This window comes from Paramormyrops kingsleyae, chromosome 6, assembly GCF_048594095.1.
Source record: "Paramormyrops kingsleyae isolate MSU_618 chromosome 6, PKINGS_0.4, whole genome shotgun sequence".
NCBI lineage: Eukaryota > Metazoa > Chordata > Actinopteri > Osteoglossiformes > Mormyridae > Paramormyrops > Paramormyrops kingsleyae.
In genome coordinates this window covers 4,547,158-4,572,234 of record NC_132802.1, presented here as the reverse complement: position 1 = coordinate 4,572,234, position 25,077 = coordinate 4,547,158, and the positions used below count along the sequence as shown (strand labels likewise).

At 48.0% G+C, this 25,077-nt stretch overlaps 1 protein-coding gene across 4 annotated transcripts in view; it reads right to left on the bottom strand.

The window, feature by feature from the left end:
• Window positions 1–11,080: 11,080 nt before the first annotated feature.
• ephb2a (eph receptor B2a) overlaps window positions 11,081–25,077 on the bottom strand; it is a 94,703-nt gene continuing 80,706 nt past the window's right edge. Inside the window, exons 8-16 of one of the 4 annotated variants that reach the window (XM_023841410.2) lie at window positions 24,814–24,922; window positions 24,427–24,494; window positions 22,627–22,749; window positions 21,199–21,446; window positions 17,033–17,248; window positions 16,207–16,356; window positions 12,942–13,135; window positions 11,783–11,938; window positions 11,081–11,212 (exon numbers count right to left, since the gene is read on the bottom strand). In XM_023841410.2, the coding sequence (XP_023697178.2) occupies window positions 11,104–11,212; window positions 11,783–11,938; window positions 12,942–13,135; window positions 16,207–16,356; window positions 17,033–17,248; window positions 21,199–21,446; window positions 22,627–22,749; window positions 24,427–24,494; window positions 24,814–24,922 (1,373 nt within the window). In that variant the 3' untranslated portion in view covers window positions 11,081–11,103. The remainder of the gene's footprint in view (window positions 11,213–11,782; window positions 11,939–12,941; window positions 13,136–16,206; window positions 16,357–17,032; window positions 17,249–21,198; window positions 21,447–22,626; window positions 22,750–24,426; window positions 24,495–24,813; window positions 24,923–25,077) is intronic. The other 3 variants (XM_023841414.2, XM_023841411.2, XM_023841415.2) reach the window with 3 other exon arrangements.

Here is a 25,077-nt window from a genome sequence, read left to right as displayed (position 1 = left end):
CCGACGATCACAAAAAAATATACAGAGGGCAGCTTGTACCGGGCGAACATTTTGATCACCGACGATAAGGTAAAATTCGCAAATGTTACCAAGGGCAACCATGTCCCAGGTCAACAAAATAGACTGACTAATTACGTAAACTTAGTCGCGCACCTGGCCATCGAAAAGTCTCTGCATTGCCCTGCATTTCAGTTTTGTACAACAGCAGGGACCCTGCTGGCCCAGCAACCTTTTGATTATTAGGGATGTTCCTCTAATTTAGTTGGAGCTGCCTGATCCGATCATCTCCACGAAACTGCTTGATATTCTTCCCTGATCAGACCCACACAGCGATCTTCTCTGACCCCTACTGGCAGAAAATGTTAGTGCAACTATTTCTCACAGACCATGGCCACAAATTAACATCAACTCAACCTCAAACGTGGAAGAATTATGGAGGGGAAAAAAAGTTTCCAAATTCTGGTTCAGACATAGCAGGCTGATGTATGGACACAGCCAAGCCGTGGAACATTCAACCTCACTGCATGAAGCAGAATTGCTGCATGTTCACCCGACTCGACTGCCTCATTGTAGTCTGTCTACAGCTCATTGGCTAATCACTACTCACCTGTTCTGACTGCTTATCAAAATTAAGAGCAGCATCAAGCACATAAGTCAGGGTTCAGGAGACAGCAGCCGCCTTCGCCTTCCAGGGCTCAAATGAAGGCACAGAGGATGAAAGGCAGAGACCTGAGGCAGCGTAACCATGGCCCTCAGGCTCAGCATCTCATTCATTTAATAATAAGTTGGTTCATTAATAATCCTGATCTATACGTACTGGGGAGCAGTGGCCCCCCAGGTGAGTGGATCATAACAAGACCCTGCCCAACCCTGAGTTTGCTCACCTTTTCCCTTGTGGGTGGATCACGGGACAATGCTGGAATGAGGTCACTTCTGTTCTTCTCTTGGTCACTGAAGATAGTCGTCAGTCACGCATAGTGTTTTTTTTCACTATGGCACCAGCTTCCGCTTGAAGGGTTACAATTAAAAGAATACTGACCCCCACCGAGCAGCCTAGCATCACTATTTTCAAGATTATCACGAGGGCTAGAACATTCTGCAGTCTACACTTCAAAATGGTTATCTCAAGTATTTTTTCATTTGGTGCCATTTCTCCTAACACTGGTTTTTGGTTTATCTGAAGTCAGATACGTAGCTTTCTGGAATCAGAAACTTAATATGCCAGCCAGAAACCATTGTAAGCGGTAAGGGCATGTAATAAGGGCATTGTATTTAGGGCATGTAGTAAGGGCATTGTATTGAGGGCATGTAGTAAGGGCATTGTATTGAGGGTATGTAGTAAGGGCATTGTATTGAGGGCATGTAGTAAAGGCATTGTATTAAGGGTATGTAGTAAAGGCATTGTATTGAGGGCATGTAGTAAGGTCATTGTATTACGGGTATGTAGTAAAGGCATTGTATTGAGGGCATGTAGTAAGGGCATTGTAGTAAGGGCATTGTATTAAGGGTATGTAGTAAAGGCATTGTATTGAGGGCATGTAGTACGGGCATTGTATTAAGGGCATGTAGTAAGGGCATTGTATTAAGGGCATGTAGTAAGGGCATTGTATTAAGGGCATTGTAGTAAGGGCATTGTATTAAGGGTATGTAGTAAAGGCATTGTATTGAGGGCATGTAGTACGGGCATTGTATTGAGAGCATGTAGTAAAGGCATTGTATTAAGGGCATTGTAGTAAGAGCATTGTAATAAGGGTATGTAGTAAAGGAATTGTATTGAGGGCATGTAGTAAAGGCATTGCATTGAGGGCATGTAGTAAGGTCATTGTACTATGGGTATGTAGTAAAGGCATTGTGACCTATGGTCACAAATGAACGCGACCAGGAAGGCAGAAAGTGATCCACCCAAATCAGGGATTTCTAGATCATTGTGTAATTATTCTCTCCTTGCTTTGGTCACTTATAAAAACACACAAAGTTCTCACAGTCCAGAGATCAAGAACTGGCAAGCTTTTTGTTTGAAGACAGATGAGCAAATTTACAGAGGGGAAAAATAATTAAACAGGCCGTTGCACCGTTTGAACGAAGCAGTGAGGGTTTTGAAAGCTGTTTCAAACAGCAAGGCCATAAACACAAAGGTTGCATCAAGCTTTAAATCGGGGTGGCGAATCTTATCTGCAAAGGGCCGGTGTGTGTGCAGGTTTTTGGGATAACCTTTAGGTCAGCTGTTCAAACCCAGGTGTGATTAGTAATCTAATTAGGGAGTTCCTAACCCGCACACACAGCGGCCCTTTCTGGGTAAGATTGGCAGCCCCTGTTTAAAATGAATGATTCACGGGTTTTTGCAAAGCGTATGCGTAGCATTTCTCCAGGCTTGTCTTTGGGTTCCCCCTTGTGGTCAATAATTGTATAACAGTTACATTTCCATCACAAATTATTTACAATTAGAGGGGCAAATCACACTGTAGGAGGATGTCGAGGCCTCCTACAGACATGGTGAAGATCCCTCTAACCCCGACATCAGCATAACCAGAAACTGCACGTCGCACATTTAGAAAATAAACAAAACGTACATACAGTACCTAATTTCTGAATTAAATAAAAATGATAAATATGTTTCTTCGTGTATTAAACATTTTGACATTCAAGTGAGATGGTCTATGAAAAGAAAAGAAAATTTTTTGTTTACAGATACAATTTTTGGCAAGAAAAAAATCAGCCTTTGGGCACTTTTGATGTCAGAATTTAACAGTGAAAATTTAACACTGAAAAAAAGGTGTTGAACCAAACTGAAACGTCTTAAACTGAGATTAAATTATTAGACATACAGTACTAATATCTAACCACAGATTGAACCGATTCCATCGGTTTCTGAAATGATTTTCCTTCTATTGTTAAATACATTTTCTTTAATATTGCATATGTGTTGCTTTCCTGTCAGCAACGTCCATCAATTCAGCCTGAAAAAAAAGTGTGTGTGTGTGTGTGCATGTGCATGTGTGATGTTCCAGCAAGCCCTTTGATAGGCGCACACAGCCAATCAGAGCTGAGCTGAGCCAATCAGTGCTGAGCTGAGCTGAGCGCATATGGGTCTGCAGAATTATGTAGGTCAGACTGAGCTCTACAGACATGGCATCAGAAAGCTCAGGGAGGGTTTGTGTCAGTCCCAGGAAACTGCTGCAGTGTCACCGAGCCTGAGACTCGTGGACAAGTGATGTATGGGAGAACTCTGTGTTGGTGTAAGAAATAACCCTTAAGAAAAGATCTGGGACACAAAGCAGTATTTTACCAGCTAACCCAAAAGGCTATTTTATCCGCAAAGAAAAGAAATACTTCTGCTCTATAGCAATAAAACTGTCTACTTACACTGAGAGTTACGAAAAGAATCGTGCTATTTCTGAGCTGAGCTTCAGAAGTTAAAGCCTACATTACCCAGTGTTCTGCCTTTTATTTTTTACAACTTCCTCTCCAGAGCAGCAGGTGGCATAGTTATTAAGGAACTGGGCTTGTAGCCAAGCCGCCGTATCCATATGAAAGAGGCTTTGTACTTTAATTGTTTCAGCAAAATACTGGGCAGTATAATGTATACTTTTGCTTGCAATTTGTTTTGGAAGAAAAACATCCACTAGGTAGCTTAATAATGTAAGAGTGTAGTGAGGGCGGCGTTCCTGGCCGGTGTTCCGGGCCGTTGTTCCTGGCCGGTGTTCCGGGCCGGTGTTCCGGACTGTTGTTCCGGGGCGGTGTTCCGGGCGGGTGTTCCGGGCCGTTGTTCCGGGGCGGTGTTCCGGGCCGTTGTTCCGGGCCGGTGTTCCGGGCCGTTGTTCCGGGGCGGTGTTCCGGGCGGGTGTTCCGGGGCGGTGTTCCGGGCGGGTGTAACCTTAACCATCGAGCACCTCAGTCTGGAAGCCGCCCTCCAGGCTTCCTGACGGCGCCAATATTAAATCCATGATATTAAATCCGCCTGGAAACACGAGTCCCATTTCACGACCAGCCTCGAGAGAGGAGGGGCCGTGGACAGGGGAGGCACTGATCCTCCCCCCACTCGTACTTAACGGGGTATTAAAGTATCTGCCTCACATCTCCGCGCTCAAGGAAGTCCAGTCCCCGCAAAGATGCCAGTGGCGGGGGCCGCCCCATCTCCATGACAACCGCCCGTGAGGTCTGCTCCTGGAAGGAGATTCAGGGGCATTCAGCCCCCCCACCCCCATCGCTGTGGACGACTACAGCCCTGAACGTAGGACTGCAGGGTCCACCTCGCCATACTCCCCCCGCCCAGGCATCCTAATGAAAACGACCCCCAGGTCAGGCATCTGGGCTCCTGGGTGCACTGCCCCCCTCCCCTGCCCAGACCGGGGGGGGGGGGGGGGGGTAGTGGGCTTACCCCGAAGAAAAAGACCAGGTGTGAGACTCTCCCTTGTGTTTAATTAAAGCTGAATTATTTAGGATCCGACAGCACGATCTGGCAGGGAGGAGGAGAATGAATCAGGGAAAACACCCCTTCAACAAAGGACAGCTGACCCCCCCCACCCCCTACTCCCATTGTGCCACTTCACTCTGGACACGCTTAAACACAGCTACAGACAAGTGGTCCGTTTTGAACACGCTCCGCTCCTGCAGTTCTACGCCAGCGGGCCATCCTGGTGCAGCAGCGGGGAACTCCCCAGAAGGAGGGGTCGGTCCAGGTTGGTCTTTAATTGTGTTTCTGGAGGTGATATTTAGGCAGGAAGTCACGGCACCTGGCCTGGCAGCTGTAAATCAGCCACTAATTTAAAGCAGAGTCGTGAACCAGCAGATACTGTGGGATTCCCCCTCCGCCGGCCAGACAGGAAGTGAGGTAAGCCCTGTAAATATGGCCCAGAAGTACTGACACTGAAATGCGGAAAGGAATCTTAAAGGAAAGTTCAGCTCTGCCAGGCAAAATATTTATATATTTACAATTATTTATCAAATGCTTTTATCAAAAAGAACAGACTCTTTGGAGAAAGCAGGGCCACCCTTTCTCAAAGGCCCAAGGATAACATCACTCTGCCATCCGTGGGATTTGAACCAGAGACCTTCTGATCACATGCACAGTCTCCTAACCTAGAGAGTGAACCCCACAGGAATGAGGCAACAGTAAGCAAGTTACTTAATAAAAGGCAGTCAATACAACAGAAAACAGGCTTCATTTGTACTCGGAGTCAAGTTATTTTTTATTTTTAGAAAATAAAGAAATCACAGTATAACAAATAATAAAGTTGTTCCTTCATTCACAGGGTTACAGTCCATGTACATCTGTACAGAGTTCAGGAGCTCCTGTGTCGAGCACGGGGGCCACGCTTTGGGGTGGGGGTGTGGCCCAGACCCGGCCGGTACCTGCCTTGATGGTTTGGCACCAAGGTATACTGCACGAAATGGGGGGGGGGGGGGGGGGGCTCACTGCTGCTCAGCCTGGGGGGCAGGTCACTTCACAGCTGGGCTGCTAAGGGGGGGCAGGCCCCTCCTTCCCTCAGACCCACAGAGGTGGCAGAACCACTGTCTGGGGGGAGGGGGGGGGAAGCAATTATCAGAAAATGGTAATGAAGCTCCGCAGCCGGTGGCTTAATTCTCTGAGAGTGCAAATTGTGAAGGGGGGGGGGGGGGGGGTGCTGGTTTTTCATCATGGTGCGAATTTGTGAATTTGCCGGCTTTTTAAATGGTGCTCAGCTGACGGGTCTTAATAAGAATGGACTGTTTAACCAGCTGGACGGACATATACGAGTGTAAAGGGTAGGGAAAGTGAAAACTTCTGGAGAAAAAGGAGGTTTCCACCAAATATTGATTTACTAATCTGGGGGGGTATTTAACTTTCACTTCTTTTCCATGTGTCTGGAGCTCCTCTTAAAGGGACAGCACACTATTTTCAGTCCTTTGTCTTAGAAGCATGTTTTATGTTTGTACCCTGTGCGTCCAGGCACCTGTTCTCCATCCTCTGTGCCCTTGCTTCCTTCAAAGTGCCACAAAATGTCCCCCATTTTTCTCTCAAACAAAAAGTGCATATAGTATTTTTTTTTTACATGACACAGTTTGTAAATGTGGATTTTGGCCCAGCGAAATATTGAAAAGAACAACACCCATACAACTGATTTAACACATTCACACATGCTGTTACAATTTACAAAATATCTGTTTTATTTCCCAAGTTCTTTACAAAAAAGGTGTTCCCCTTATGACACACATGTACCTTGAATTATCCATAAATTCACTAATCACTGGCCTCAGATTGCTGCTTTACTCCATATTATCCTATGCACAGAGTTTGTACATTGCTTTTTTACATAAAGAGTTGGACCTCTCCAATTAAGCACCAAAAAAGTTCATAACTTAAAATATATCATCCAGGAAAGATTTGTGTACATTATGTTCCAGTCAGACCTGTGTGGAGTGAAGGCATGTCATGAAAAACTGAAGCCCGAAGAGTAACAAATGATTCAGTTCAAGGAAATAATAATAATAATAAGGTACCTTGTGTGCTTTCTTCTGCGACTACAGCGGAATCAGCACCAGGACGCGAGGGTCTGACGTGTCGACACTGGGGAACTATATGCCTTTGATACACAAAACCCAGCAAGGCATGACAAATTCAAAAAGAAAATCCACATATATCACCGTAGATATAAACCACTGTGAAACATGTACCGTTATAAATCTCCTTATATTTCACGAAGTTAAAGAAACGTTGATTTTTGGCACTTATCTTAACACATCTGGGCTTAACGATCAGCAGCTTTAGCTTCCGCAGCCCGGAACATGAATCGCAGCTCATAACAGTGCAAGGCTGTTACGATGTGTGTAATTTAAATAAAATAATAACACTATTGTGACAATATGGCCTGGGACAAAACCGCTGAATTTAAGTGGTGCTATGGGTTTATTTTAAAAGATTAACACGATCTTAGGTTCCTGCCAAGGGGATCAGTGTGATCTGGTTTCTGAATGGAAATAAGAGTCCGTCAACGAGGATACTCCCTACATCGCAGAAATGGCACAGAGACACGTGGAAATGGGTCACATGACTTCCCCCTGTTTCAACTCAAGCGTTTGACTTGTGGACTTGCTCGCAAAAAGTAGGTGCAGAGGTAAACTTGCTGTTTATAGTCATGGAAGATTATAAACTATATTATGGTGCTTCACGGTTTCGCTTATTCGGAGGGGAGCTGCCTTTCCTGCAAATTAAAGCTGTTTTCCCGAGGCCCTGACTATAGTGCTTAAATAAATAAAAACACTGAACAAAGGAACATTGTGAACAGTAAACCCTTTGGACATGTGGCTCCTCCTTTTGAAAAAAGCCACTCAGCCTTAATGTTTGCAGGGACTGTGTTCCGTGTTCAGTTAGTGTATTGAAGTTCTACGAGAGTAACGTTGGCAAAGGAGGATTTCATCTTCCCCTCTTGTGGCAAAAATCACAGAATGGCTTCATTTTCTCTTTTAAATCCCAGAATTGTTGTGAGGAAAAGGTCAAGAGGTGATTACATACAATCAACGTGAATTGAAGCAGTCGGGTTCATATCGTGGATGAGCTGTGAAGCAGGTCGGGGAATCAGGACTACGAGGACAGATTAGCAGCGAGGTCGGCAACAGTGAAACTGCCCTCTGCGGTGCTTTTAAAGTGCATTTAAAAAGCCAGGGACTATGGATCACTGTGGATCATCATTTTTCTGTCATGACTAATGCAAATACTGTATGGGAAAAATAGCCAGGACCTCAGCCACATTTAAAAAACAAAAAAAACTGGTTTTAACCACACAAAAGACAAGATGGCATGATTATTTAACATATAACAGCTTGTCTCATCTCTCTCGGGCAGAGTGACAAAGCACACCTTTCGTATCTCCTGATACTCTTCAAAAATACCCGCACTCCTTTATTCAGTCAGTGGACCGTGAGCAGGGAAAGTGGCTGAGGTCATTCGCTGCTCGATTTTAAGAAAGGAGGGCCAAAGAAAGGAAGAAAGATAGGAGTGAGCCATTAGCCGGTGTTTGACAGCACTCACGGCTGCGTTCGTAACTCATAATGGATACCGCAGCCTGCGTGCCTCAGACAGGCAGACAGTACAGTAAACGTAACTCCTGTCTAGTCTGCTTTTGTAAACACAACTGCGCCGCTGGTCCAGGGAAACCTGCCGTATGTCGCCGGTCTGTTTTCATGGCACCTACCAGACAGCGTGCAGGAAGCTGGTCACGTGTTAGCAATTTGTCGACCTTAACCAAAACGCCGCAGTTTTGGGTTTTATTAATCTGCTCCTTATACAAACATACATAAACGTAACAAGGGGGCGTATAATGCAAAAAATATGAGGCGCGGATAACGGATGCCATACCGTGTGAGTAATGCCTTTCAAATGTGCGGAGGGACCTTTCAGGCAGAACAGGAGATTAACGGCGGGGCCTCGCAGCGTTAAGGAAGCTGAACGGCCAAACACACTCGGCTCTGATGACCCAGTGCTTTCGGATTCTTGCTTAATGACGCATCAGCCACGTTACTGGATAAGGGCAGCGCTCTTACATGCCAAGGTGTCCGGGACAGGTGAACAGGAACACGCGTCAGCTCGCTCCCTGACAGACAAAGCTGAGACAGTTAGCACCGTATCACGTTACCGGGCCCTGCTAGAATGGAAAACTCGGCCCGTGTGGAAGAACCATTAACCTGGTTTCCGGAAGCACGTGTTTGGCTTACACTCAAAATTGAGAAGACTATGCTCTGACCATTAAGAAGACGGTTTTTGCAGCCTACAGTCGGTGAACCGAATGTGTCCATTTGTAAAATTGGCTGCAGATAAGGAACTCAGTACAGAACTTGTCGTGTTTATGTTCACCCATAAACGTCTCCGGGTTTTTCTTCACCTTGACCTCTTCCAAACAGCTGTTACTGAACTAAACCAAAAACACTCACTCCCACTTCTCAGGGTCTGGCCATGAAGTTAGGTTTGCCCTGACAAGACCTCACACCTACAAACAATACATATTTTATAAATAATCTCCCCACAGCTATATTTTTTAGAAAATGGAAACTCTTTACCCTTCCACTGACTTTATTTACATATAACTGGGTGGGTGGGGGGGGGGGGGGTGATCAGTGTGGTTTGCATTATTTCTCTTTCTAAATTAAAGGCATAAATCAGTATTTTCTCTCGCCCCCAGTAATCCCGGGGCGTGTCCGCAATCCCATTTCCCACGCAGAAGCTCCAGATGAACTCATCTCTCTCACTGAGACTACTTCCTTAGCCGTGTTCCTGATTTTATATGAGATCCCTTCCCCAGATAACCTGATTCTAATATCCCTATATCTCTGCATCACATAATTCCATGTGCCATCCTGACTGGAGAGATTCTCATACTAATGACAAGGGAATGATCTGGAAAGAATGTGACAATGTGTGAACGAAAAAGCTGTCAAAATGGAACATGCGCATGCAATGTCCTAAAAGAGCCAACACCCCCCACCCCCCCCCCCCAGTTGGCAGGGGGAGGATTAACGACTGCAGACTCTTGCTGGAATTCCCCTGGGTGGGGGGTTTCCCTGGCAGATCAATGCTCAGCCCTCCTGGGTTCCAAGGTAGAAGAGCTTTTCAAAGGCCATCTTATAAAAAATGAGCACGCAATGAACAAGCTGTAAACAACTATACCCACTGGTGGAAGGAGAACTGATTCCTTTAAATTTTACATTAGCGTCAGGTGGGATTTTAAATCCTAGAATTTCATTTTGGAGAAAAGTACAACGGGAATAAAGAATGAAGCAGTGTGAAGAGTATTGTGAAAGTACATCACACAGCATTCTGTTCTGTAATGTGTCTTACGGTCAGGTTCCAGGGCATCCGTTTGGATCTACTCAGCTGTAGACAACAAAAACAACAAGCTAAATATGAAAAGACTATTGATGCATACTTGTTTGCTATGTAGTAGGCGAAATGTAGTATGTGAAGTGAGCAGTATGTCCGAATGTAGTATGGATGAGGCAGTAGGTGAACGGTATTCGGATGGCATACTACATTCTGTGACATTCTGAAGCATGCAATCGATGGATACTACGCTATCCCACGAGGCCTCTGTAGTCGGGAAGAAAGTCGTTCATGCCAAAATTTTATTTTCAAGATGGTGGAGGAAGTGCCGTCTCTGTACAAATTTAAGTAGAAAACAATACCCTACTGCTGATAGCTGTTAATTAACAGTTTTAAACTTTCACAGGGTCAAGCTACGTCATTGGTAAACATCCGGGTTAATCGATTCCAGAACTGACTATGACAGGCTGTCGCTTAGTGATGACATCACAATGTCAAGCATGTCTGATGGCGGCATCTGAGGTACGAGGGGGCGTTGTTCCTTTTGGCAGACCACACAGACAAGAACATACGTTTCCTGATTTCCTTGAAAGGTAAATCAGTGGAAGTGAAGAAAGAAAGAATAACTGAGAGTCAGGGGGGAAAATAGGTCCAGTTTCCATCGTTTAAGGGTATGGTACTCATTTTCGTACTCATTTTCATGGTACTCATTTTCATGGTACTCATTTTCATCGACGAGGTCCAAATATGAAGTGGCTTCATATTTTTTAACACCTCCCACCTAAACAACAGGAGAATATTCCTGGCTAATGAATTCGCCAGGTTTATATGAAGGAAACTCCCGTGAAAGATGAGGGGGGGCCGAGTCGGTGTCTCTAGTGCCTCTCCCTTTCTTTAGCTTAGGCGTTTGCCCTTTTGAAGGGTAATATTTTCAAGTTCAAGTGGTTCACACGCATCATCTGTACATGTGTTCGTACACAGAGATTTAGTCATGCCTTCCTTTACACTTTGAATGTACAAAAGTTCCTTTACAAAATTAAAAAATAAAAATAAAACAACGAACAGAAGCATTAATAAAAACCGAAAATAAAACGGGGAAGATAAAACTCATCTGTGGAAGATTGTAGCAAAAACAGCTGTTCAGCCCCTCCGGCCCAGCGGGAGCTGGATGGGTCCTTCAGGCTTGGAAAAATCAGGGCTGGTTGGGGATCATCTCAGGGAAATGAAGGTGTGCTGGGGGGGGTGGGGGGGCACCACGCTCAGGGTCCTGCACTCCCCCCCCCCCCTCCCTCAATCGCTTCTAGTGAGGGTCAGACCTCCACAGACTGGATCTGGTTCATCTGGGCACGCATGGTCTGGATGCTGTTGAGGATCTTCTTCTGGTGTCCGGCTAACGTCACTCCCAGCTTGATGATGTCACTGCGGAAGTGTCAGCAGAAATACAAGCAGTAAGACATTATGGCACAGTGACACCAACCGCCAAGTCAAACCCGGTTCCTTTCTCAAATTAAACTTGAAGCCTAATTAATAATGAGAAAATGGGTTAAAGTGTCCTTGTTCAAACTTTGCAGACCACCCACACATTCATGACAACGATGAAGCATATCCCAACCATGAGATATTCTAGAACATTCTAAAAGCATGGCAGATCGCTGCTAAACGTTTTCAAATGCTTTTATTGCAGAGCTATGCCACTAAAACGCCAGGAAGAAGGCAAGAAAGGCTCTCTGAGCAGTCGCTTTCTAACTTTTAACAATGGCTGACCTTTAACAGAGGAATAAATGTGCTTCAGTGAAAGACGCCGTGTCAGACTGCTAGTATCTGTCCATAACAGCTGTCAGTGTCTGCCACATTAGCCCATGGAGGCCGGCTGGCGCGGTGCAGACCGGCATGGCAATACTTCAGGGATACCAGGCTGTACGCACCAGTGCATGGTTTATCTGTAAGCCATGTCGGTTGCTATGGTAATAAGACAAAAAAAAAACGTACTCCATGGTCATCTGGGAAACGGCCTCGAAGCTGCTGAACTCTGAGCTGGCGAAGTTCTCCTTGTACTGGCCCATCTTGATGGCATCCAGCCACTCCTCCACCGTGCTGAAGCTGGAGAAGTCAGGCACACTGCGGTCCAGCAGAGGTAGGTGGGGGCTGTGGGCAGAAACGCGCGGTCACTGCCTGCTCACCGCGCCCCCGTCTGGGCAGCTGGGACGGCTGCCCTGCCCGGAATCAGCCATGATCTCCACCAGGCAAGGGAGGGGCACACTGAACCGTCCCGCTCATTCTAAAATGGATTCCTCCACAGAATTAGAACTCGGAACGTCTTTTTCTGTCAGTTGAACAGCCCCCAGCACCCCGTCCCCCATGGCCCAGCCGTCTTCAACAAACTGGGTGAAGAAAGCCCCGTAGAAATCACTTTTTAAATGAGCACATTCATTGAAAATGGGAGAGATGAAGCTGACAGCAAAGGTGGGCGGGATTAGTGTGTCAGGTGACCTGTCAGTCAGAATAGCTTAACCTCCCATTGGTCTCCTCGATGACTCCCATTGGGTTAAATCAGAGAGTGACACCACCGCTCACTGGGGCTCTGCATCTGCCATCGCTACACAGCTCAGGAGCATCGGGCTGAGTGAGCTGTGTTTTGTTGCCTTATGCTCGATAGCATCCTGCCGCAAGAGTGGCAACTGAATGCAGAGAAATGAGCAAGAGGCTCCAGCTGGGATCGCAGCATGGGAGCGGCGTTCTGGCCCGACACGCGTGTGTCGGCTGTCAGGGGAGGCCAGCGGGGCAGGCAGGAGGGTGGGAACACGGCAGAGCAGCTCCTCCGAGTCGGAATAACGTCCTTCAGTCACGAGGCCCAGAGCAGTGGGGGCTTATGGGTTGGTGACGATCACTCAGCAAGTCCAAGGGACCAGACTGAAATGGATTTTTATAAAGGTCCTGAGGTCATACAGTAGACATAAAGCATGACTCACCATGCAGGCTAATGCACGCACGTGTACGCCACACACACACACACACACACACACACACCGCTTTCCCCAATGCCCTATCGCCCTCCCAGAGCTAAGAGGGCCTCCATCACTGTAACACATGTGGCTCTTCATGGCAGGATGGCGGCAGTCAGCGTCTCTCTCCAGGAGCACAGTCTCACCCGGAGGACGGCGAGGTCGTGGCCTTCAGCGCGTTAGGGTTACGGATCATCTTGTCCAGGGTGCTGACGATCTGGCTGAACTTGGGCCGGGCGTTTCGCTCCTTCTGCCAGCAGTCCAGCATAAGCTGGTGCAGGGAGGCGGGGCAGTCCATGGGGGGGGGCAGTCTGTAGTCCTGCTCGATGGCGTTGATCACCTGCGGGGAGGAAGTACCTTACCGGGGGAATCCTCAGGCACAGGATCTACAAGTCTCACTTCCTGTCAGCTCCTGTTTGCCCTGAACTCAAGGGCACAGGGAGCCTGGCGCCTAAACAGCAGAGACCAGGCGCGCTCAAATACGTGGCTGGCCATTATCCACGCTGACACACTCATGGGTCATTTCTCCAAGCATTTCTAATAGCTCCCCCTAGTGTCTGGGCCCCTGAAAGACGTCCCCTCTTCCCCTTATGGGTAACCCAGGCTGTGACTATTGAGATGTTTCCCAAAATAAGAACCCAATCATGTTTCCTATACATGCAGAACAGCAAAGCTTAAACAGTTGCTTACTAACAATACCAAGAAAAACCCATCCGTGCATTTTCCATAATCAGTTATCCAAATGCAGGGGCATCATGAATACTACTACTAATAATTACAGTTATTAAGTTAACAATAGCAACATTTCCCAAGGTAAAAGCCGGCTTTTGTATTCCCGTGTTAATACGGATGAGACTGAGCATGTCCGACTCTTTAATCCATCTTTTAGGTATTGAGCTGAAAGACCTCTCCCGGTCTACGTCAATGACAGCATACAGAGAACAATGACACCGACGTGAAAAGCCAGGGCTCATTAATAAACAGCACAGAAACCGCAAAACTAAAGGTTATAGATGTGAAGCGAGTGAAGGTCACAGCCCATCCCTCATTAATGTTTAATGGCCGTTTTGGGCTTAAACACACACCCACGGTCCCTGTCCATTCACTCCACGGGCGTCGACTGCTCCGCCCCCCCCTTGCACACAAGGGCTGGTGATGGGATCTGGTACTGGCTGGGAGTGAAGGGTTCAGGGGATGAGGACAGCTCATCTTAGAGCACGACTGCAGCCACAGTCCCAAGCGGGACGTCTCGATTTAGCCAAAACACAGCTGCTTGGCTGGCAGATGGGACCTTGAAGTGCCCGCCTGTGACTGACACCCCCCCCCCTCCCCCCAGGGGGGCAGCAACTTGCGCCACACTTCCCCAAACTGTCATGTGACCTCAGAGTCACATGACAAAACAGCCCAGTGCCTGTCCACTCCACTGGGCATCGTCTTGGAGCTGCATTTTGGCTCACTACCAATAAAGGATATTTCACAGTATATATCCTGCAAAAAATTACTCTGATTTTGTTACTTTGCTAATTGGAAAGTTCCAGCACCAGCCATAACGGGAGCCGGACAGTACAATTCTTACACAGGATTTGGACAGCATGCGACACTGACCCCAGCTCAGATTCAAAACTAATAATTCAGATCTTCTGCAGACTTAGGGTGCAGGAGTTCTAATCGCAGGAATGCGCTCGCAGCCTGCGCTCCCGGACCTGCCACGGAGGACGGTAAAGGATCACCGAAATTTTACTCACCCGTAAATGGGGAAGAGCTGATTGATTATAAATGAGGGCCGCACTGCAGAGGCACACGCCTAATGAGATGAGCGCGGCCAGATCCCGTCTCCCTCCCAAGACGTTTAGCTCTCATACATTCAATTTTTCATTCATTTCCATTATCACACCTATAATTTGGGATTCCTGAAAAGAAGTTAATAGCAGTACATCAAGGTGCGGTGTCATGGATTTCCGTCGGTGCTATTACTCAGTGATGACAGTGGCATGAAATGAAGGACTGGAGCTGTTTGGCTAGATTAAAAAAAAAAAGAAAAAGCAGAGCAGCGCAGCGCAGTGTGTAATAAATCACAGAAATGTGCTCCTGGATTTGGCAACGATAACAAAGGAAGCCAGACGAGCCTTGGCTGCGAGGACAGAGACGCATCACTCCATGAGATCCCGTTTATGGATTTCGGCGTCGCGCTCCTCTGGGCCCGGTATCTCCGTGCTCATCGCCGCCACGGAGGAGTGATCGCGTGATCTCACCTCCACCGGCCCCGGCGCGGAAGATCTAACAGATGTGTGTTTCTAAGGGAACCGGAGCCAGTATGTTTGCTTAATTAAAAAGGGCGTCGGAGCTGAGGGGAGAGAATCTGTGCTGTTAGGGACTCCTCAGGGAGAGCCACTCTTACTGTAATATAAATGCAGTATTATCATTGTCATTAATAGTAATAATGATGAGGCTACGAATACGCGGAGGCGGGATTGACCTCACTGGGGGAATGCAGTACACAGCTAAAGGAGGACAAGCACGAGGTGAAATCCAAACTGACGCTTCCCAGACATAGACACGCGGGCTGGGAGACTCGGTACAAGTCCTGCGGCGGGAGTGGGGGTCGCATTCAGCGCAGGCTGACCTCTGCATGGTCCGTCTGTGTTCGACATATGGCATTACACCAGGGAAGTGCTCCTCTCGCTCGGGCTACGGCACGCGTCTCTGATGAATAATGAGCTAGCTGCTCTCATGCTGCGGAGGCCCGCGCGTGCACCTCGGGGGGGGAATTATCCTTTCTGCCAGAAGGGGGAGCAAAGGAAACAGCGGAAACTGCCCAGCATTCAGTTCCACCTGACGTAACTTTACCGCTTGGAATGCTGACTTTGAGTGACCTCACTGTCACAATCATGAAGTGCAGTGATCCCTTCGAGGACATGGTTAACTTCCGCAGCCTGAAATACTCACGAGGTGAACTTATACAGCTTGAAATACTCACGAGGTGAACTTCCGCAGCCTGAAATACTCACGAGGTGAACTTCCGCAGCCTGAAATACTCACGAGGTGAACTTATACAGCTTGAAATACTCACGAGGTGAACTTATACAGCTTGAAATACTCACGAGGTGAACTTCCGCAGCCTGAAATACTCACGAGGTGAACTTCCGCAGCCTGAAATACTCACGAGGTGAACTTCCGCAGCCTGAAATACTCACGAGGTGAACTTACGCAGTCTGAAATACTCACGAGGTGAACTTACGCAGTCTGAAATACTCGCGAGGTGAACTTCCGCAGCCTGAAATACTTGCGAGGTGAACTTCCGCAGCCTGAAATACTCACAAGGTGTACTTACGCAGTCTGAAATACTCACGAAGTGTACTTACGCAGCCTGAAATACTCACGAGATGAACTTACGCTGCTTGAAATACTCACGTCTTGATTGGACATGTCCCAGTACGGCCGCTCCCCATAGGACATGATCTCCCACATGACGATGCCGTAACTCCACACGTCACTGGACGAGGTGAACTTCCGGTACTGGATGGCCTCGGGGGCCGTCCATCTGATAGGAATTTTCCCTCCCTGAAAACCCAGGAAACTCAGTAAAATGAATATGAGGAACAACCTTTGCTGAATGGTAACAATCAGGCATATATGGTGCTACCAAATCAAATGTATTGTGCCATAATAAAGGCGATGGATTGCATGCTGCATAATACCAAATATCCCAATATTTATAAAAATGGTGTCAAACAAGGCAGGAAACAGAATTCAAAATCTCTGAGAAGCAAATATATGTTTTTGAATCTGTATGCGGTCGACTTCCCATCAAGATGAGAGTGGCTCTGGTGTACTGTAATGGACGAGCCGTGAAAACCCAGAAATCTTTGAATTATTCATCTGGAAAGTGCATCTGATTCCACAAAAGCTTTCACATTTAAAACTGAAAAGAGAGGAACACCCTTCCCTCCAATAATTTACAGACACGGGAGGGTGAATGTTTGCCTTTTATATATATATATATCTGAAAGGCGTGAATAGGAAAATAACAGAACAGATTCACATGGTGAGGTCACCGCTGATTAGCAAGCTCGCCAGCTATCCTGCGGGTACTGTAAACCTGGCTAGTGAGCCAAACGCATGCTTTTATTCATCGTCTGAGGACTGCCGATAAGCCTCTTTGGCAGTTAAGAGCAGGACGCAAAGCGCAAGTTAATGATGTGTGTTTCTGTACCCGTCTGCCGGCGTGCCCCCTCACCAGTGCGCTCGTGTAGGTGGGGTCCGACGTGTCGTCCTCCAGGAAGCGGGACAGGCCGAAGTCGGACACCTTGCACACCAGGTTGCTGTTGACCAGGATGTTGCGGGCGGCCAGGTCGCGGTGCACGTAGTTCATGTCGGAGAGGTACTTCATGCCAGCGGCGATGCCGCGCAGCAAGCCCACCAGCTGGATGGCCGTGAACTGCCCGTCGTTTTGCTGGCGAGGCGCAGGGAGAGAACGGCACGAGTAAGCGACCCCGCCCACTCCCTTCTGATTAAGAGCCGGGTTCGAGCCGGCATTCGGGGCACGCCGGAGTGCTTCAGCGCACTGATACGGAACGCAAAGGTTGCTGGCTCCAGTCCCAGCAGTGGCTCTGCTGTAACATCACCATGAGAGGTACTTAACCTTAATTGCCTATGTAAATATATTCTGGGGTACGAATGGGTAAAATCATAAGTCATTTTGCATAAAAGCATCGGCTAAACAAACGAATGGAAATAGCACCTCTGCCGATGTTCTGAAGATAGGTAATTCAGTGCTGTGTAATACATGGAAATAAAATGTGCATGTGTGTGTGTCTGTGTGTGTGTGCGTGTGTGTGTGTGTGTGTGTGTGTGCATGTGTGTGTGTGTGTCTGCATGTGCATGTGTGTGTGTGTCTGTGTGTGTGTCTGCATTTGCATGTGTGCCTGCATGTGTGTGTGTCTGCATGTGTGTGTCTGCATGTGTGTGTGTGTCTGCATGTGTGTGTCCGCATGTGTGTGTGTGCCTGCATGTGTGTGTGTGTGTAGGTTATACATATATATTACACTGTGGGGACCAAATGTCCCCACAATATGATAAAAACCTGTTATTTTGACGCTGTGGGGAAACTCAATTTTATAAAAATCATGTCTGTTAGGGTTGTGCCCATAGAAAATAATGGAGAGATGGAGAGTGCTCACAATGGTACAGATACCTAATCTCTCTCTCTCTCTCTGTGCATGTGCGTGTGTGTGTCTGTGTGTGTCTGTGTGTGTGTGTCTGTGTGTGTCTGTGTGTGTGTGTCTGTGTGTGCGTGTGTGTGTCTGTGCGTGTCTGTGTGTGTGTGTGTCTGTGCGTGTCTGTGTGTGTGTGCATGTGCATGTGTGTGTCTGTGTGTGTGCGTGTCTGTGTGTGTGTCTGTGTGTGTGTCTGTGCGTGTCTGTGTGTGTGCATGTGTGTGTGTGTGCATGTGTGTGTCTGTGTGTGTGCATGTGTGTGTGTGTGTGTGCATGTGTGTGTGCGTGTCTGTGCATGTGCATGTGTGTGTGCGTGTCTGTGTGTGTGTGTCTGTGTGTGCGTGTCTGTGTGTGTGTGTGTCTGTGTGTGTCTGTGTGTGTGCATGTGTGTGTCTGTGTGTGTGTGTCTGTGTGTGTGTGTCTGTGTGTGCGTGTGTGTGTGTGTGTGTCTGTGCGTGTCTGTGTGTGTGTGTCTGTGTGTGCGTGTGTGTGTCTGTGTGTGCGTGTCTGTGTGTGTGTGTGTCTGTGTGTGTATGTGTCTGTGTGTGTGCATGTGTGTGTGTGCATGTGCATGTGTGTGCATGTGCATGTGTGTGTCTGTGTGTGTGTGTCTGTGTGTGCGTGTGTGTGTGTCTGTGCGTGTCTGTGTGTGTGTGTCTGTGTGTGTGTGTCTGTGTGTGCGTGTGTGTGTCTGTGTGTGCGTGTGAGCGTGTGTGTGTCTGTGTGCATCTGTCTGTGTGTGTGCGTCTGTGCGTGTGTGTGTCTGTGTGTGCGTGTGTGTCTGTGCGTGTGTGTGTCTGTGTGCGTCTGTCTCTGTGTGTGTGTGTGCGTGTGTGTGTCTGTGTGCATCTGTCTGTGTGTGTGTGTGTGTGTGTGTCTGTGTCTGTGTGTCACTGTGTGTGTCTGTCACTGCAATGGACTGACATCCCATCCAAAGTGTCTTCTGCCTCCTGGGACATATTCGTCAGGCTCTGCCAGTGGCGTAGCGGTTTAATACTGGGTGGGGGGGACACAACTTAACAAAGGTCTATTTATAGGGGGGGTACATGTTCTCCCAGCCCCCTGCTTCCTACGGCCCAATTAATACATAATGGATAAGTGGAATATGGATGGATGCACGGATGAACACATGGATGGATGAATGGATATCTTTGTTGTTTAAAGATACGCAACTATTAAACTATTTACAATATCCCCAAAAGCAGCCCCTACCACAAAAACTAGCAGGTTTTGCATCATCTACTGCTACTGAAACCTCCACCTAGTTCAGCCACCACCTGTCCGTGCGCTAATGACACGTCAAGGGCAGCAGGCTGTGTTTTGACGGAGCTGCAGCCACATCAGTCATCTGTCCGACAGCCTGGAACAGCGAGAGCGGAGCCTGGCAGGGGCCCACACATCGGGGGCTTCTGTAAAAGGACCCTGAGCTGCCGAGGTGTACGGACCAGCGCACTGTACACAGCCCCAGGGACCAGCACAGTGAGCGACTCACGGGTATGACTGAACCCTGCATGCTGATTGGCTTAAACGTGTTCAAGAGGGTGTTTTTTTTTTCCCCTCCACCAATGAACACTCATGAACGATATCGCCGTTCACACTGACGTGGCTCTGACTCTCTTCAAAAACAGTGACGGTGCATAAGCCGCAGAACAGACAGAGGAGCAAACACTGCCAACAAGGCGACTTTGTGCAGAAGCAACCAAAAGAAGCCCAGTGGAAACTTTCTATGCATGCACCATTAATATTAATGTCAAAATAAATGTAAGCAATCAAGTTTTGCCTATTTTGTAAGTTGATATTTTAAGGAGAGACTCTTTTCTAGCTAAGATTGCAGCCACGTTTCTGCTGAGTTTGTTCAGTATAACCTTATTTATCATTGTAAATGGAGGGAGTAGTTTGGCAATGGGATTCATATGATAGGTTTTAGTCGTTGTTTTTAAAATGCATCAATGATTCAAACCGTGTTTCGTAACAGTATCGCGTGTGAGACGGCCAGAGCCAGAGCTGCTGAAGCTAAAATGACATTATAGGCAGTAGAAGACCAGTCAGTCTCTCACCGCTACACTTCATTTACTTAAGGGTTCAGCTGCTCAGCTTCTGTTTTCCTCGTTTATTTGAATCACCAAGAAGTAAATCTTTAGGAAAACTATATTTTTTTCCATAAAAGTAAAAAAAAAAACCTATAAATTGTACAGCTATCTGTGACGAGCAAACAAAATGTTACATTTACTCATCTGTGAATGTCAGTGGCAGTTTTCCCGTGACAGCAGCCCGGTGGTTCATACTGAAGAGAGCAGATTCTGTTCATTCTGAGCTGAGCGTATGAATTATTAAGGCTCCGTCACTGGTGCTTGGGTGCAAATGCTTTTTACAGTGTGATGCACCTGCGAAAGTTTCAGCATGCCTTACACATCGCTGTCTTTCAGTGCGATTCGTCGCTTTGGCCAGTTTCGTCCTCTCAGTGGATGGGCTCTCCCCTTTCACCTCCGCGCAGGCGGAAATGAGGCAGATGGCTGACCGGAGATGAGCGTGTTAAGAGGATTTGCCACCAGGGGGCGCAGTCCCGGTACCCTTTTGACCCGCCTCTACTTCAGCGGCATGTTGGGATCTCCGCCCCGGGAACATGGCTAAGTTCAGACACGCATCGTGTCACCAAAGACCAAATCGCGTGTGTGCGTGCCAAGCTGAACTAGCAGTAAAAATTTTGGATGCTTTCATTAGGAAACTTACGCAAATTTCAACCTCCATCCCTAAACTATATCTTGACAATCCTACATTCTACTCGTCTTCCTTCAGGAGAGTCTATCAAGCCGTAGCTGGATTACATCTCACTGTGCACTCATCTCTGTCAGGTCATGATTCATGAGCTGCCTGGCGCCCAAATTATCTTTCTTTCTGAGCGGCGCTGACATGAGAAACGGAATTGGGCATCTTTCTGACAGCACAATCATACAAGACGGCAACACATGGCTAATCACTGCGGACTCAATAGCTTGCTGATATTTACGGAGCGCAGGGAGACTGCCTCTAGTTGGTTTCCAAAGAGAAGATCAGAGAAAGAGAGGCAAGTATTAAAGTCCTTCACCACCCCCATGAAATACCAAAATGAATATTGTGGGGGAGGGGGAGAAGAACAGATGCAAGCCGACTTGGGGGAGGGGGGGGGGGAGTCGAAGAGGGCACCCACCCTGAGGAAGGAGTCGAGCGAGCCGTTCTCCATGAACTCGGTGACGATCATGATGGGCGTGGTCTTGGTGACCACGCCCTCCAGGCGGATCACGTTGGGGTGCTCGAACTGGCCCATGATGCTGGCCTCGCTCAGGAAGTCACGCCTCTGCTTCTCCGTGTAGCCGCACTTCAGGGTCTTGATGGCCACCAGCATCTCCCGCTTGCCCGGGAGCTTCAGACTGCCACTGCACACCTCTCCGAATTCACCTGGGGAGGAGGGCGAGAGCTTGGAGGCAGAGCCCTTCACACACGCTAATTCCATGCAAGGCACGGGACGCTAATGAGGTCCACTAAACACAGACATGTCAAACCGCACCCATGCCAACATTAACCCCAAAAAGTCTTAGAAGACACCAACATGGCCGCCCCCCCCCCCCTGCCTCCCAGTACCTGAGCTAACCAGCTGACCTCGTTTCCACACGCATCACCTCACAAATGAGAGTCAAGAGGGAACAACCGCAGCAAAATCAATATTACTCCACAAAAAAAGTATAGACATTACCCCCCTCCCACTGAGTGAACTTATTATGGCCCATATAAACGGACCATGTCCTGCAAAGGCAACAGAGAATTTTAGGACCCCTCTAACCTACAAGGGCTTGAGAATTAACACCTGACCTACACAAGCATGGATATCTGTATCTTTGCAATTTTTCCAACTAAAATTATTCAAGCTAGGATCAGCACTAACAATACAACTATCCATACTCTCATCCTAAAGTGAACGGCAGTGTCAGTGTCCCAGCAGGCAGCACTGTTCCTTTACATCTCCCACGTGGGGGGGGGGTTTGAATCCTGCCCCAGCTGTCTATATGTGGAATTGCATGATCGCCCTGATTTTATGCAGCTACCCACTGCACAGTCCAGTTCCCCCCAGAATTCCCGAGACATGCAGCCTGGTGAAGGGGTGCCTTGGAATTGCCTGCGTGGGTGGGGGGGTGCGTGTGTGGGGGGGTGCGTGTGTGCCTGTGCCGGCCCTATAATGGACGGGCTTTAGCCCCTCAGAAATGTTCTTAACCCTCCCCAACTAAATAAACGTACACTAATTTATGTAGTCTGCTCGCATGACTTCTCAATATCAGACTCCCTTTTTCATAAATCTCTAAACTATAAACCCCCCCTTGATTCTGTACTGTGTAGGTGGGTAGAGGATGGATGGATTACCATTGTCATGCTAAAATAATGTAATACATTTAACACTTCTACCACTTCTTTTATCTCCAAAAACAACTCCTCTGGTCCAAGTCTTAAAACAACTTGCCAACGTGTCTGGAGCCCCCGGGAAAATCCACACTGTTGGCATCCTGCGGTTCTAGCACCGTCCATTTTTGGCATCCTCTTCCAGGTTCTTCCCCCATTCCTTCTGCTTCGCTAAGCAGGAGCCTACCTGCGCCAATGACCTGCTCGATCTTCACGCAGGAAATGTCGATTTCCTTGGCGAACTCCCTGACAGCCTCGTTGGGATCCTCATATGTAAACGGGTCAATGTAGATCTTCATCCCTGGTGCCACTTAGAGAAAGGAACCGCAGCTGTAATTATCTCCGGACTGGTGGAACATCCCTTCCACACACACACACACACACACACACACAATCTCAGGCTAAACCCAGCGGCTGGGTCAAAGATCTGTCTTTAAAACCTGAAATCTGATGCTGTTGACACATTTTCAATTTCAGATAGGAGAAAATGCCAAGGGCACACCAGCGAGGGTGTTCAGGGTGACATGGTGCAACTAAACGGAAGGGAATCGAAGGCAGATTTTAGCACACTGGCAGATGTCAGGTGAAGCAATACAGGGAGGAGGATCAAAACCCCATGGTCACCTTTCAAACAGTTTTCACCAGTTTTCACAGCCGCCCACATAAGCGTGAACTGCATGGGAGCCGCTGGCCAGGGAGCAGGAGATACACTTTGAAAACCTGCTCATAACTACGTCCAGTTCCAGGAAATAAGCCGACATTTCAGCCGCTCTGGAATTCGACTGAAGTGGCTTTTTGTGGTCCTTGAGGGACGAAAAAAAAAAAAATCACAGCTAGTTACTTAGAAGTGACACAGATTTCTGACTCGTTTGGTCGCACCAAGAACCCAAGAACAGGGATGGAAACCACACCTAGTGAAGTAACACAGCCCTCACACAGGAGATTTCACCACCAAAAAAGGCAAAGACACTAGAAAACAATTTGTCTGCTGCCGTGCAGAACGGCTTGGGACACCATCTTTGCTGGATTAGATTCTATTGCCATAACTACATAACATACAGGCAAGGAACCAGAAAGTATTTTAAGCGAGTTTCAGTAAAGAGTGAAAGCTAAGGATTTATAAATGGATGTAACGTCTTTTATGGTCCAGCCTCTGCTCCTTAATCTTCCAAAATTTCCCCAGTTAAACCTCAGACACGAACATAGCATGAAGAGAGGAACCGTGCTCAGCACCTGACCTTATCCAAACCTGCCTTTCTCGCGTGGGGGCGGCCCGGCGTATCCCAGAGCGAGCGGAGCCAGAAAGCCCCAATCTCAGCTTCCATGACGGCTTGCCAGCGATTCCTGATCCGCGGCTTTTGGTGGCCCGGCCCGGAGGTGCCGGGGATGGCCGCTGTTACGCCCGGCCTCCTTTATCTCTCACCCTTCAATGCCTAATAGCATCCATACTTTTATGCGCCATAAATACTGTGTTTTGCGTTTGTGGTTTCCCTGAGCTGTCAGCATTGCAGGTGCAAATAATGAACCGCTGAAGTCATACTGAGCGCCTTTGTGTGCACGGGAAGTCCGGTCTGGAATCACGGGCCTTTGCAGAAAGGTGGCGTGGACACGCAATCACAGTTAGAGAACAGGGTCCGAATGAGGAGGGAGCAGCAAGAAAAATAAAATCCTCAGCCCAATAAAACAGACCCTGGACAACGAGGGCTTCTGGGAGAACAGTTTCAGACTCCTGTCAGACCAGAGGGTCGAGCTATTTTCAGATTTTACTTAGAAGGTTCCGCCCCAGAAGGGCCCCTCTGGTGACAACTGCACATAGCAGGGCGGAGTGAAACGAGGCTGGAACTCAGAGAACAACAGAGACGATGGGAACATGGGGAAAGGTGACATCTTCTGTGGCTTTAAAATGGTGTGTGATACACAGGTACATGGAGGTTAGGGGTCAGCAGCCCCCAGTTTGGCAGGCGTGCGGGGGGGAGCAGATACTCACTGTGCCCACTGGTGTAGTGCTGCAGCTTGTCTGTGTATTCTGACTCCGCCCTGTCAGAGCCCCGCCTCCTGACGGAAAGGCATACGGCTGTAAAGCGGGGGCACAAGGAGGGAAGGCGCCTTCCCACAATGCTACACTGCCGGCCGGCCGTCTGCGTGACGGCCGCATAACACCGTTACCGCCGCACCACGCGACAAGGCCCAGGCTACACCGAGCGCGAGACCTTGGAAACGGGCACCAGGACGGCCTGCTTTTAACATTATCTTCAATTTCTGGGCTCACTTTAGTGGCTTGATTTAATGGTCGTTAACATTTTATGGATGGTTAAAAAGCAGTAAACGGCACAGCGTCCAGGAAAAGGTTGGCAGGGTGACAAGAAAAACTCACCGGTTACAAACGATGATGATGACTACAACGGCGATGAGGAAGACGACGCCAGCGGCGGCCGAGCCGACGATGAGAGGCAATTTCTCCTGAAGGCTGGTTTTATACTCCTCTGTTGGAGCAGAACTTTTGGTTAGAACTTCCAAAGCAGGTAGACTGAAAGCAGATGTATAGCTCTGAACTGTATTTTCCACGAGTCTCCTGAGTTACGAAGCAGCAGTCAGTAGGGTGGTTAACAGAGATGGATCTCATGGTAACCGGAAGGAT